At 37.2% G+C, this 14639-nt stretch overlaps 1 protein-coding gene across 4 annotated transcripts in view; it reads right to left on the reverse strand.

The window, feature by feature from the left end:
* Positions 1-10498: 10498 nt before the first annotated feature.
* Positions 10499-14639, reverse strand: part of LOC111610924 (ATP-binding cassette sub-family A member 1-like) — a 222433-nt gene continuing 218292 nt past the window's right edge. For all 4 annotated transcript variants that reach the window (XM_023346037.1, XM_023346038.1, XM_023346039.1 and 1 more), the window contains exon 50: positions 10499-12003. In XM_023346037.1, the coding sequence (XP_023201805.1) occupies positions 11875-12003 (129 nt within the window). In that variant the 3' untranslated portion in view covers positions 10499-11874. The remainder of the gene's footprint in view (positions 12004-14639) is intronic.

Consider the following 14639-nt stretch of genomic DNA (forward strand, 5'->3'; position numbering starts at 1 on the left):
TTAGGGTAGGGTTTTAAAAGCAAAACATTTTAAAGTATAACGCCATAAAGAAATGGTGATGGGAGAAATGTCAATGTGCAACTAACTACGATATCACAAAAACTAGTCCTTGGCAGCAGGGGCAACAGTACCAAGCATTCAACACATTCTCTTTAGGTGTTACATTTCCGCCTACAGGTCTTTTCTTGTATAGGTATAAGAAAATATGCAATTTTTTTTATTGATGAAGAAGAGTGAAAGTTGGCTTTTTAAGACCTCAGTAGGTCTCATGTAACCTGCTTGCTTAATATTTTCCTCAGGTGTTGTAAAGGAAACAGCTTGCCCTCTATGTAAATCCTTGGCATGGGGGCATTAATGTTTACGTGACATAAAAGAACTCATGCTGAATGTAGCAGAAAGTTTTAACTTGTCTTGATCCATTACATCAAAGTGTGTGCCAATTATTAGTTTTCCATTGCAAACATTCATAGTCACGAAACTAAACCAATCAGTCTCTTTTCCCCAGAACAGATAACTGCAATTTGTGCAAGCTAATCAAGTTCAAGGACAATGTTAAGAATTATAAGAAAGTTTGTTCAGTGCTGATTGCAAAGTGATTTGAAGAAAGCAAAAAGATATATAAATGGGTCTTAATCAGCCAACGCCAAAGTCATTTTTGCTCCCTCTCATCTTCTGCTATAAAAAGGTGGCAATGCTTCGGGTTCGGTCAACAAACGGAAAGAAAATTGCCCAAAAAGGGATGAGAAGCATCTCTGACAGAGATGTTGCTGCATTCAGCGCAGCAGGAGATCCCAAATGATCAGCAATCAAAAGAGAATAGTGGCCCACACATCGAGTTCGAACCCTTATCAACCCTCAGCTGGAAGCCCTGCAGAGACGTGAGACCATCTTTAAGAACAAAATAAAAGAAGAATCCTAAATTGCTCAAGACGACAAGTGTGACAATACATGGTTATCATGGGCATTTCTGGAGAATTCCTGCCTTGTTAAAGATAAAGTGATTCGGTTAAACGGAACCGTGTTACAGATTGCTCCATCACACACAGGTCTCAACAATCGCTGCAGCATAGGTCACTCAGCCGAGTGAAGTAAGAGCTCAAAGCTTGAATCAGTGCTCCACACCAGAGCAGAATAAGTTCATAAACATTTAGACTTGAAAAGCTTGAAAAAGGGCAAAAATAAAATTGCCTGGATTTAACAAAGTAAATATGTACAAGCCTCCTACTACATGAGTAATGATCTCAGCTCGGAACATGTTTTTTAACCTCAGCTGATGTAATGACTAGAGTCTCATTGTAGAAATCCATGTATCCTGTGGCAGTCGAAGACATGCTCCTCTGTTTAAGAAGAGTCAAACGAGGTCAGTTGACACCTGAAGATAGTGAATGACTAAGTTATCAGTGTTTTTTTCCTTCCCTGATGACACAGACATGTTCCTAGATGACAAGGCCAGGATTCATCGGATTCGAGAAAGAGTTGTTCAGAAAGCATGGGACATTATCTTCATACATACGTAGGTTGGCCACCAGAGTCTGGACATGAGAATCTTTGGGATGTGCAAGAGAAAGCTTCACAACGTGGGTCAGACTCTCCAATCATCAGTACAAGCTCTTTGTGAAACATTTAGATGGAAATAAATTGCATTTTAAGGTCTGACCTTGTTTTTTTGTGGCCACTTTTCGTTAGCCAGGGCGGTGTGGTAGTAAGCAGCCCTGCTGTGTTTTGAGAACAAAACAAATTCCCAACTTTTTCAACAGAGATGTGTTCAGCATAAAAAAAGCACAAGAGAGTTTGTACAGAAATGCCAACAAAAGCAATTCTTGAACATTGAGGAGAAAAGAACGTTTTCTTGCGGTGATATTTGGACTCAGTTCTCGACCGGGTCAACAGAAGTTCCTTGTATGAGGAACCCTAGTAAATATCTTTTGACAAAACGATGAAACACATATTTCATAACATAAAGTCAGAGCTGCTTTCAGGGTTTCTTTTATATTTGCTTTTGTCCGTTAAAGGCTTTTGGAATTCCTTTTCACTGTGAAAAACATCACCTCTACCCCAAGCTTGACTTTTTCAATCATACGGATCCTTTCATTCATACGGAGGTTCATGCGCTGCTGAAAACATCAACAATGGCTCAACGCTGCTCAACAGTCTCAATAAGGCAGTGCAACTTGCAGCAGCAAGCCACATTTAGTCCTCACACCATGTCTTGGTGGGGGGAAAAAAAGTCACCTGAAGGTGGCAGTACTGATTCAGATGATGTGTTGCAACAGTAAACTGTTCATTTTTGATCTGTGTGACTTGAGTCACATGAGGGAGTGTTGTTAAACCCCTGTTTCACTTTTTGCAGGTGATACGGTCCTGTTGGGTTCTTCAAGCCATAATGATGACATCATCACGCAGTGGAGCAGCTCAAAGATGGATGCAAAGCGGAGAAAATAAGATTCAGCTCCTCTGTATCTCAGGTCTTGGTTCTCAATCAGAAAAAGGTGAAATGCTTTCTCCAGGCGGGGGTTTAGGAGCTGCCTTAAGTATATATGTTATGTATACTTCACATGTAATGGTAGGATGGATTGGAAAATATATGTATATGGATACATCCTTTATACGGTGCCTGGACTCAGCCTTTATAATATGAAGAAGAGATGAATCATCCAGATGGTAGCTTGGAGCAAAGCAGATTTTTTTTCACATTGGACGGAGTTAGTTGACAGGCTTCAGGCATCTGATCAGGAAACATCATGAATGCATCTCTTTCAGAGATTTTCAGGCAGACAACACAGAGTGGATCCAGACCCCCAGAATGAGCTGAACAGTGATGCTAGATAGGGGGAAATCTGGATTTACTTCCTGGAATTTGTTGCCCCAGATTGTCAAAATCGGATAATAATGGATGAAAGCCTCATGTATAAATATATAATAAAATAAAGAGGAAAGGTGAAGCAAAATCTTTTTTTTATTTTTTATTTTAGTATCTTGAATGTGTTCTCGTGAAGCAGCAAATCGTGTGCTCTCAGTTAATGGCCCGGTGATAGCCTGAAGTTGAAGAAAGCAAGACAAGTGGAGCTCTGGAAATATTTTTCAGTTTTTGTTTTTACTTGCCTGCAGGTTACACCGTCCTGGGATGATGGAGGTTACTGGATGACACACATGATCATAAACGATGATTGATCTTTGCTAAATTAGAATGAAGCACCGAAGAACCAGAAGACAAAGAGGACTCTCCCACTAAAACACCTGATTACCTCCACACCGATATTTCTAGGAAAAAAGGAAACAAAGAGTCGTGTGTGTAATAGATGTAAGTGCTAGTTTGTCATCTGGAATTGAAAGGAAGTTATACTGTTGAGAAAGGCAAAAGTCTTATAGCACTCTGCATCCAAGGTCCAGCACTGAGAGTGGACAAGGACCAGAAAGACCAATTTGGGGAGAACCACCATAGAGCTTACAGTTATTTCATCTTTGCTTATTAAAAGCTTTCAACTAGCTTCACCTGTACTTGCAGTCTGGATTGATTTTTTTTTTTTTTTTTTTACATTTCGGACATGTCATGCGGCTCATGTGCTGCTAATAACACAGACAGAGACACAAATCTGCTCGACAGTCTGAGCAAACCAGGGCAACTTGTCAGTCCTGACTTTATAGAAAACCTGGATGCTGAGACGGAGGCAGCTAAATGGAATTCATGCATCATTTATCGTAGAACACCAGTTCTCCTCCTGTCAAACTGTCTTCTCTGGAGATGACTGTAGAGATTTCTGCTGAAAACACAAGCATTTTTTTTTTACTGTTCTTCACTTCAGCTCATAACTTTGTTTCCTTGTTATCATGACTTTTCTTTGATAGAGAGAAAATTCTATTCTCCATTTAAGGTCTGAGTAAGATTGTGTTTAAATTTCTACCTTTTTGTTTGGCGGTGTTTTATTTTTTATTTGTATGCAAATATGTAAATGAACTGAACTCATGTAGCGCTTTTCCAGTCATTTTGACCACTCGAAGCGCTTAACACTAGAGTCACATTCACCCATTTGCACTCACAAACGCTCACACATTCGTACGCAGATCGGTAGGCAGTATGAGGTTAAGTGCCTTGCCCAGAGGCACATCGACGTGGCAGGAGGAGGTTGGAATCGAACCTACAACCTTCCGATCTCAAGACGACTACTGCATAGTTTGCACAACAGGTTGGAATCTACAAGTGCAGTAGAAAAAGCAACGAATGATCTGCTACCATTAAAAAGCCAACCCTGGCACTTTAACATATTTTTGAATCACTAATTGGAGCTTCCTGGTGAATCTGGAATGTAAACATATAGAAAACTTTCATAGCGATTCTATCACTGTAACCTACTGGTATGTTTACCGCTGCATCTTTGAGGGATTGAAAATCACACACAAAATATGATTAAAATCTGAAATGTCTAACATTTAGCCTACACTATAAGTTAGCATTTGATCAGATCCTTTTTCATGTTTAAGGAGATGGCGTGAATCTTTACTCCACGTCGAAGAATAAATCCGTCTGCTTATCGCTCCCTTTGAAGGACGGACACTGCATGTAGCTCTACGGACACAAAGAGCTAAATAAATCATTCAGTGCTGTTTTTAAATATTAAACACAGAAACACTTGATGTAGGATAGAAAGCAAAAAAAAAAACAAAAAAACATTAATAATATCAAAGCCTTTCAAAATCCTATCTAGAATAATAAAAGCAGCTTCTCAATCCCAGATCATTTAGATCTGGGGCATTTGTGATAACAGTCCCCAAATGTTAGCCTTGTCCTTTTATCCACAGAGCTGCTTCAGGCAGCACATTGTTGTCCAACAGCACATGGGAATTGCATATGTGTTTTCATACTTTAATTTGATAAAGTATAAAAAAAATTCATCCTGCCAAGATTTTACATATGCAGTGTCAAAAGGATAAAACCAAGTAAACACTGACGAGTTGGGCAGCGCGTCTGTCAAAAACCACGAGGTTAATATTAAAATCTCTGCCTGTTTAAATCCTAAATATTTGATAGCATGAGGCCTGTTGAAACATTAACATTCTGCTGCTGACACAGGCGTTTAAAAAGGAGGGAAGTTATCAGTAAAAATCAGTAAATTCAAGAACCGACAACATGAGAAGAAAGTTTTTTCTCAAACGTCAAAATCGGAAACTGCTAATACACTGAAGTGTGTTTGCGAATGACTGAATGGGAAAGAGATTAGCTGCTGTCCAAACTGCCATTTCGGATCTGGTCACATACTTTAAAGTGCGAGACTTTAAACATGCAGAAATGAGGTAAAACTGCTGCAGTACATTTGAGTATTGAACACATCAACATTTTCTCTGTACAGGGTCTACAAAAAAGTAGATTTTTGGAATCATTGTTTTCATAAAAATACAGTCCATCCTTATTTCATGTTCAGCATCCACAGAAGATATTTCTCAAAAATGTCTTCATTCATTCATAGTTCCTTCAGTTATAGAAAATTTGCTAGTTTTAACAGCTAAAAAAAACTGAAACAGAGCATGACGTTTCTTCTTCAATTCAGTGAGCGAATCTTTTATCAGTACAGACAAAGTGTCTGCATAACTGAGCATTAAATGTTGTATGTTTTTTTTTTTAAAGTATGCTACACTAAAAGACTCGTGGATAGGCGATGCTAGGTTATTTGCTTAAAGCAGCGTCTTTTGATAATGCATAGAAATACAAGGCAGGATTCATCACTTGCTATATATTTAAAGGAAAACATGTTCAGTAGCATTTTGGTCTCTGTTTGTAGCTACAGCACCACTCTGATCAAACCTGAGCAGACTTGGGCAGGAAACGGTTGAAATGTTACATTCAGAAGAGGGGAAGCACATTGTCTGAAACAGTTTCACAAAAATCTTTCTAAATCAGTTTGTGGAGATTGAACCTTTTCAATATTTATTGGAATCCACTCAAACTGGCTCAATTAGCATGACGCCTTGGCTCAGAATATTCATTACAGGCGCTGATTGTTTTAATTTACTCAGCATCTGAAGCCACAGCCAACAGCCTAATGCTCTACTTCTACGGACAATCGCCAATATTTATGGGCTTCCAAACTGGAAACTATCCATTAAACTGAGAAGAAAAAGAGGTTTTATCTCCGAAAATCCAAGTCATTATTATTTTAATTTGTTGGTGAAAATTCTCTGGCTGGTCAAAAATAATGAAGAGATGGGAGAAAGGCTGATTTTTATTTTTTTATTTTTACTTCTTGTCTTAGTGGTGACCTCCTGCCTAGCTCTATGACAAGAATTCGTAATATTATTAAATGGATACTACCAATATCATCCCAACTCAAACTCTTAAAATGATAAGTGAATAAAAGCACGAGTTCTTATTTAGTCAACTAGACCACAAATAGCTGTCAAATTTTAACATAAATCTTTCGCTAAAGGATAAACCAACGAGTTATTGTTCATAATGGATCAAAATGTGAGAACACAAGCTAGTTAATGAACAAAAAGTAAAAATATTTTAGTTTTTTGGGAGTTAAGCAAAATAACACAGTTATACACAACATATTGAATGAATAGTTTCTCTCATCTAGCAACAATAACCACCCCCAAGCAAAGGCTGCAGACTTTGAGAGCTGAGAATTATTACAGTTTAAAATAAGGTGGGGATTTCCTGCAAAGCTCACCTGTCAAGCAGATCATCAAATCTCCTCTGACCTCTAATCTTTACACTCTGAAGCCCCACTACATTTTATTTACGGGCAAAATGTTTGGTGTTTTAGTGCACTCTCTTATGATCATGATGAGGCTTTAAGATCGAACAGAAAGTTTCTCACAGAGAGAAAGCTGCAGTGAAATGATTTAGTGGTAATAATAAATGATCAATCTTGGGAAATAACAGGACAGCGTGTGAAAAATACTATGAGCGACTAGCTGCACCTTAAAAAAGAGTCAGCATCACCTGAGCAACAGCTCCCACTCTTTTTGTGCTGGCTCCAGGTCAAGTTGCCTTTTTTTCATCAGTTCATTAGTTCAATGCATTGTCATTTTGTTCCAGTCTCCTCCCATTTTGTACAACTAAACCATTGACTTTCAGCGTCATTAACCATTAACTTTTTGGATTTTGGCCGGCTTTTCACACATTGCTGCTTCTATTCGTCACCATTTTATGTTTTGCTTTTTTGTGTTTACTAATCTATTTATCACTAGAAATATTTGATCCCTAAACAGCTCTCCTAAATCCAAGGTATGAAGCAGTGTTGTTTCAGCAACCAATTCAGAACTTAAAGTATTCAATTAAATTGTCTCTTCTGCTCTTCCTTCATCACCAGCAATTCAATAAAAAGAAGTTCCAATTTCTTCAGACAAATTTATGAAGCACACAAAAAAAAAGACAGTTTGACACTTTAAAAATATTATGTGACATCAGCAAAGTGAGTTTCAGAGTCGTCTCCAATTAAGATCAAGCTGTTTCATTAGGCTCGAGTTGAATCCCATGATTTTTGTTCAATTACTATTTTGATTTCAATTGATTTCTACCATTCAGTTTATTCGTCTATTTAGATTATGCTCTTTAAATCTAGTTTTATTTATCCGCCTTTGTGAAGCACAGTGATTTTTCTCTCTAGATTAAGGTGCTATATGACTAAAAGTTATTTGCTTTTAAAGAATACCTAAAGCGGTGCTTACTTTTATAGCCCTTGTGTTGCAATTGAGATTGCAATTTCCTAAACAATCTACTCATCAAACAGTAAAACAATTTGTCAAGAACATACAGTATAAATAGTATTTAAAGCATTAGCAGCACTTTCTCCTTGTTTCTGTGTGTTCAACTTTCCTTCTGTAATGCAACCCCTACCAATAAACTAACATGTCACACCGGGAAAAAAAAAAATACATTGAAATAAAGGTAAAAAGTAACAAGTACCTTAACATCTGAGATTTTATCACCTCAGTAGGGTTCCCAATTGGGCGATCATGTCTCCCTGTCTGGCACTGTGCCGCAGAACTCTGTGTGCTAAATGAGAAAAGAAAGCAAAGACAAGTGATACCTGGCAGACGCCCAAGGATTTAGACAAGGTGCTTAATTTATGGAGAGGACTTCTTTGCCTTAAGAATGCATTGTATTAAGGAAAACTCACAAATTACAAAGAAATGAACGTACTTTTTCAGAAAGTATGTCCACAAAACATCTGTTTTTGATTGGTCCAAGGTGGTATTGTAATTTTCTGAGACACTGAATTTTGGGTTTTCTTTACCCGTAAGTTATAATCAAGACAATTGCAAAAAATAAAAGCTTGAAATGTTTTACTCTGTGTAACAAATCTCTATAAAATGATTGTCTCACTTACTGAAATGACTGGCTAGAAAAACTTCACTTTTACAGAATATTTGAGATGTACTAGTAACAGACACACAAGACTTCCAGTAGGAGTTGTAATTGTGATATTATATTAAAACTCAGCTGGTTTTACTGTGTGCAAATTCTAAAAATTAAATGTGAGCCTTGAACTCGCTCCAAAAACAAAAATACAGAGGAAGCTTACACAGAAAAAAAAAAACAAACGTCGGTGCAACAGTTTGACAGGAAAATGAAATCATCATCAGACACCTGGCAGACAAAAACGTCTTTTCGGCTTTCAGATGAAGCCACTCCACTAACAGTGAAGTAAAATGCCTAAGGCCCAGTCTGTGTTCTGGCATCTTGTAGATTCAGGAGGAAGAATGTCAAATACAGAATAAGCAGAGCTCTTGTTGAAGAGAAAGACGGAGAAGAAAAGAAAAAAAACTAGAAAAAGTCAAGTAAATAAAACAGCATGAAGGAAATTAAACTAAAGAGACTTTTCAAACTGGGACTCAAATGACTCTTTGGACAAATAGAACTGTGAGCAAACATTAATTCAGAGTCGTATTACAATTTGTGCAAATGTTGATTCACTTTGTCTTGGAAAAATATTCAGAACCTAAACAGATTCACTATAGTTTGCAACACACAATATCGCCATTCGAGGATTTAACAAAGAATGCAAACTATGTTAAGCTCCACAAGCAAACCGCAAAGTATGTGACGAGGGTATCAAGGTTTTATTAGGACTCCCGATGTGGCAAGTAAACCGCACAAGAATGTTGTTTAGAACTCGAAAATCAACTGAAAAGTTAGTTTTGCAACACATGAAGATGTTGAAAGTGGGTAGGGACCGGGAAATTAATGACTAAGGAAACAGTGAGCAAATAAAATATTACCTGAACAGGAAAACTGTTTCTGCAGGGCAGCATTTTTCTTTTGCAGTTTGAGTAGAGAGAATAGTATTGAGTGGAAAAGCAGAGTCACAAGGGAGCACACAGTGTAAACCTCGACAAAAGGCCTTTATTTGTTCATCTAAAGAATCATTAATAGCCTCTTCAATAAAATACTTTTGCAGGCAAGGCAGAGTGTTTATGCATGTGCAAAACAAAGTTGTAAAAATGAAAAAAAAAGTTATTGTATTGACAAAACACTTGCAATATTTTTATGGTATGAAGAAATCGCACCATCTACCAATTCTAGAGTTTCAACGTGGTGGAAAAACAGCTTGACCTGTTTCAGATCAGTGGGGATTTACAATATTATATATATTTACTATACCATCTGCCACATTAATCGTAGGATATTTCCTTAGTCAGACATTCACACAAGCGCTACTATGAGATTACTATACATTTACATATAAGATGTGCTGTAGGTGACCTGTCCAGGGTGACCCTGCCTCTAGCCCGGAACATTAGCTGGAGATAGATAGGCACCAGCACCTCCCGACCCGACGAGGGACAAGGGTGTTAGAAAATGGATGGATGGATGTGCTGTAGGTCATTGACTTCCTCTGTAGATGTGACAGGCGACATGATTTGTAATCCTCAATTAACGTTTTCCATTGTTCTTTATTTTATTAACCATATTTTAACGTGACTCTTGGAACACAAGACCTCTGTTTTTTGTGACATCTTTTTAAACTGGGATTTCAGTTTTACAAAGTTACTAAAAAGTGACACTTGATTAACCAGTGACTATTAATCACTAATGATATTCGACATCTTCTAGACACTTCAAAGTAAATGAAATGAGTGCAAAGACATGGCCTTTTATTAAAATGTAACGGTTTTCTGCCACATAAAGACAACTACTTTGATGTAATTCTCCTATAAACACGTCCTAAAAATCTGCCAAATTTTGTGAAAAACAGCTCAAATTTTAACAACTTGCTCAAAGCTGTTTTTTTTTGTTTTTTTTCCCAGCCCAATGTGATCAATCGAAGCCCAGTTGGGCGGAAACCCATCCAACCTGGCAACACTCGATACTGGATAAATAGAATATCTTTAAACTGAACTGAATTGAATTGAAGAGACTGGAAGCCAGGGCAAGGATGGTAACAGCAACAAGGGCAAAATTAAGTAACAGTTGCAATCATAACATATTGCTAACATGAATGTTTTTGGTCATTTCTGTTTTACGGAATCAAATAAAGATCAAAACCAATCACAATTAAGGATGAGTCGTTTTTTTAATTTTGACATAAAGCACTGTATTAGAATCAACACATTGTCTTATAGAAATATTAAATTGTTGATGTTTAAAGCGCACATATAATGACAATGCATTCATTTTTATTATACATTCTTTGTTTCACACATTGTCTGGGCATTAATGTGAAAATGTCAATCTGACACTTAAACTAGCATATCCTTTTAAAAACAATACGAACATAAATCAATATAGCAGAAATAAATCGTCAAGGAATAAAGTAAAACAAAATTAAACCTTCTAAGGCTCACACAGCCATATACATCTCCAGATGATTTCATAAAAACATTATGGTCTCTTACATGAATGACTGCTGCATCCAATGCAGCATCGAGAGCTTTGAAAAGTGCTGTGTGTAAACGCATGTAGGCACACAGAGGATATGCCGTCCTCTTTAAATAACTAACATGTTGACACCTACTTGACTTTGCAGTAACCTCAGAGTCAGTCCTTCAACATGCCTCTAATTGACTGAAAATGTTCAGACGTTCAATGCAAATGCATTCCACAGATGTCATTTGTTGTCTGAAAGTTATTACTGGAGTGCCTGTCAGCAAATAAAGCTGCTGCGCATGTAGGCGATTGTGTCGCTTCAACATTCCCACATGGTGTTTGCAACACAACCGACTGAATTACATCGAATGTAAACAGACGACACACGACTTCAAACAAAATAAGGCGTCCTAGATGCTGTGCAATTATCTATGCATCAGCTGGAAGATTTGGCTCAATGACCAGGCCTGAGGTATGTAATGATCAGCAACAAATCTCAAAACAGACTGCTTTCTTTTCGGTCTGTAAACCTTTGAAAAAGAAAGTTCATGTGCTACAAATACAGCACAAATCTTTGAAATGTACACAGTTTTAAAGAGCCAGTAGAGTCACTCCACTTAAGTTGAAATTGATATGTTTAGTGTTGCGCTCTCATTTTTAAAATAAAAGATTGTCATTTTTACCAATATCCTTTTTACACTTGAACACAAGTTTAGAAAAAGCTTCAAAACAACTCAACTGTAAACGCACTAAAAATGTAATTCCTTTTGATAAAGAAAGAAGCAACGTCAAGTAATAGTATTAGAGCAACTGTTTAGTTTTTAACACAAATTTAGAAGCACAGAGGAGAATTCAAATATCAAATTGCAATAAAATGTTGAAATAAATAAATTTAAAAACCCTGATCATGATGTGTTTTTCTATACGCGTCTACAGGAAGCCTGATTTCGCAGAACAATCTGAGTAGTAGTTGTTAAGAATCCAATTATTGTGCTGGTGCCAATAAAAACTGTTTTTCGAGACTTATTGCCGATTCATTCAGGTACAGTACATAGATTTCTCCATTAGGCGTTCTCCGCTTCCCGGGAGGCCCGCAGCGACCTCATTGGCAGCTCGTCTGTGACGTCGACTGGGTTGCTGTAGGCCTGAGAGTCATCCTCCCCATGCTGGTGGCGTGCAAAGTTCACAAAGACCTGAAACATCAACAACACATCGACAAAAATCAAGACAAATTCCATTTCTCAATATAAAGTTTCTCTCCTCTTTCCTCCTGGTTTTGAAAAAAAAAAAAAAAAGAAAGCCAGAAACAGTGATTCAGCTGGCAGCTTTCATGTGAATGAGTTGCCGTACAAAGGCCACGAGGCATCAAGCAGACGTCTGGACTCACACAGTGAATGTCAGCTTGACATCTATGACCAGCTGAGAAAGAGAATAAAACAATCATTCTCCTCTCTGTGATGGCAATATATTATAAGACAAAATCAATCCTATGGCTTTCATAAAAATAGAAAAAAAAGCTGTGCGGGTTTCATTGTGCCGTATAAACACCAGGCTCGCCGCAGCCAGCTTCAGCGGTAATGGCACGGCAAAAAACTTTTACTCCGCAGAGCAAAAGCAGCAAAGAGGATCGTATAAAATGATAAGAGCATTGCTTTTTCATTAAATGGATTTCAATGGCTGTGTGAAAGTAAAAGCATGTGATTTATGAGGCTGCTTTTAAAATTATGGGGATAAGGAAAAAAAAAGAAAAAAGAATAGTCATCTAGACCAATCCTATCAGAGACTCAGAGTTTCTATCAATTAAAATGCTCTTTATGGTCACAAAATATGCTCTGTTAGGAGGCAAATAAACTTGAGCAACAGGGCTTGAATTACCAGATGAACACTTCAGTGTTGTACTGAGCTGAAATATATTCTTTTGTTTCATGAAACACTGATAACTGGGAAAGAGAGTTCTGTTAGCATTATTCTGTTTTAATTAACTAATGAATATAATCTGCAGCCTATTGTTTATTTTTTGTATCTGCAACAGCATTATTAAAAGAATAAATGTTAATTATGCTGACATATGTAATTTGTCAATGAGAACATTTTGTGAATTCACTTTGGAAAATGTGGTCAGACATCTTACTGTTATCATGACAGTAAATAGAAATAAAGCTGTAAAAAAAAAAACTGGAAAACATTACAAGAAAGTTCAGTTCAGAAATATATACAGAAAAAGAAGTTTTTATACGAAAATGTAAAGAAAATAAAGAAATGTAAAATTAATGATGACAAACAAAAATTGACAAAGCTGAGTTAAAAAAAAAAAAAGAAGAAAAGTTGTGTTTGGAGAGTTAATTCCTTATTGTAAAAATGCTTCTTAATAGAACCTTTTATTTAATTAGAAAGTCTGCTTATTTCTGCTCAGGTATCCACAAAGAAAACACTTCAGGCCCATGTGCTAAGTGCAGCGCGGCTCTGTTCAGACCTGCCAACTCTCACTTTTGGACCATGTGGTCGAGGTGTGTTGTATGAGCTCGGCTGCTGAGGGAGAGCTTCAGCAAATTGGTTCAGGGAACGGTGTGAAATGTGGTGATTAGCTCAGCTGTGTATGTTTTAATTACTCTCCGTTTATTAGCAGTTATATGTTGGGAACCTGAAACATCCCCTGGACACAAGTCCTGACGGCTAACACAGAGCATTAACAGGACCAGTGTCTCCTTTGGTAAATGGTATTTGCCTTTCTGTGCCTTTCAGAGCGCACATGTTGCAGCTTAGTACTAAAAAGCCAGGAGGATAAAATGGCTGAGGCAGAGAAGGAAGAACTGTGTGCTTTTTATTTTAAAGAAAATGAATGGACTGAGGTCAGACGGAGGAGTACATCAATGTAACAAGATTTATTTTCTGAGGAACGTAAATACGAAATATAAATAAATAAAGCATCTAAATGTCAGGTATCTGATTGCATTTTTGAGCCAAGATAAATATTTAGTATCAGTTGTCCACAAAGTTTTAAGTGCTCATGTTCAGATTTATGTTTAAGGAGAAACTTCTCAAAACTTGCATCGGTGGAAAAGTAGAATGAAAACCTGTTGGAACATAAATAAATCAAAGGATCAATTTGTGGTTTTCACACCCCTTGAGTTCAATGTATTTTTAGACGGATTTTACGATAGACCAACAAAACTACCGCATGATTTTATGATGATTTATGGATTTCAAAATGTTTTCCTGGAAGGTGGGGGAGTGTGCTTCTATTCAGCCTCTCTACTCTGAACTCTCTCTCAAAAAAAAAAAAAAATAGAGTGCAACTAAATATTTTTAGAAGTAGCCTAATATTTTTTAGAAGTAGTTAATTCAACATAGATGGGTTAGGGATAAAGTTTTGAGGAAGTTTATATCAGGAATATTTTATAAATTGACAGAAAGAGTAATGAAATGAATATTCAAAGATGACACTTCCAAGAAAGAGCAACAACAGGAATGCAAGAAGGGCCACCGTTTACGCTTAAAACATGGCGGTGGCAGTATCATGTTGTGGGGTTGCTTTACGTCAGATAAACTGGTGAGATGGATGTAGTCAGACACATACTATTGAGGTCCAGTTCTGAGATAAACTCATCCGTCATCAGGATTTTAAATCTTGTTGCGTTTCCAAAACAAAGAGACAAAATTAGCTCAAACGATAAATCTGCGTGTGTCATGTGACCGCTGTATGCTGGGAAAAATCATAACTAAGAAACAAGCAGCAAAGCCGCTATAGCTCAAGTACGCAAGACTGACGTCAACTCTTCAGCGCTGTGCATCAAGGTCAGGCTTGTCAAAGCATTTTGTCAGATGACAG

This window comes from Xiphophorus maculatus, chromosome 14, assembly GCF_002775205.1.
Source record: "Xiphophorus maculatus strain JP 163 A chromosome 14, X_maculatus-5.0-male, whole genome shotgun sequence".
NCBI classification, from domain to species: Eukaryota; Metazoa; Chordata; class Actinopteri; order Cyprinodontiformes; family Poeciliidae; genus Xiphophorus; species Xiphophorus maculatus.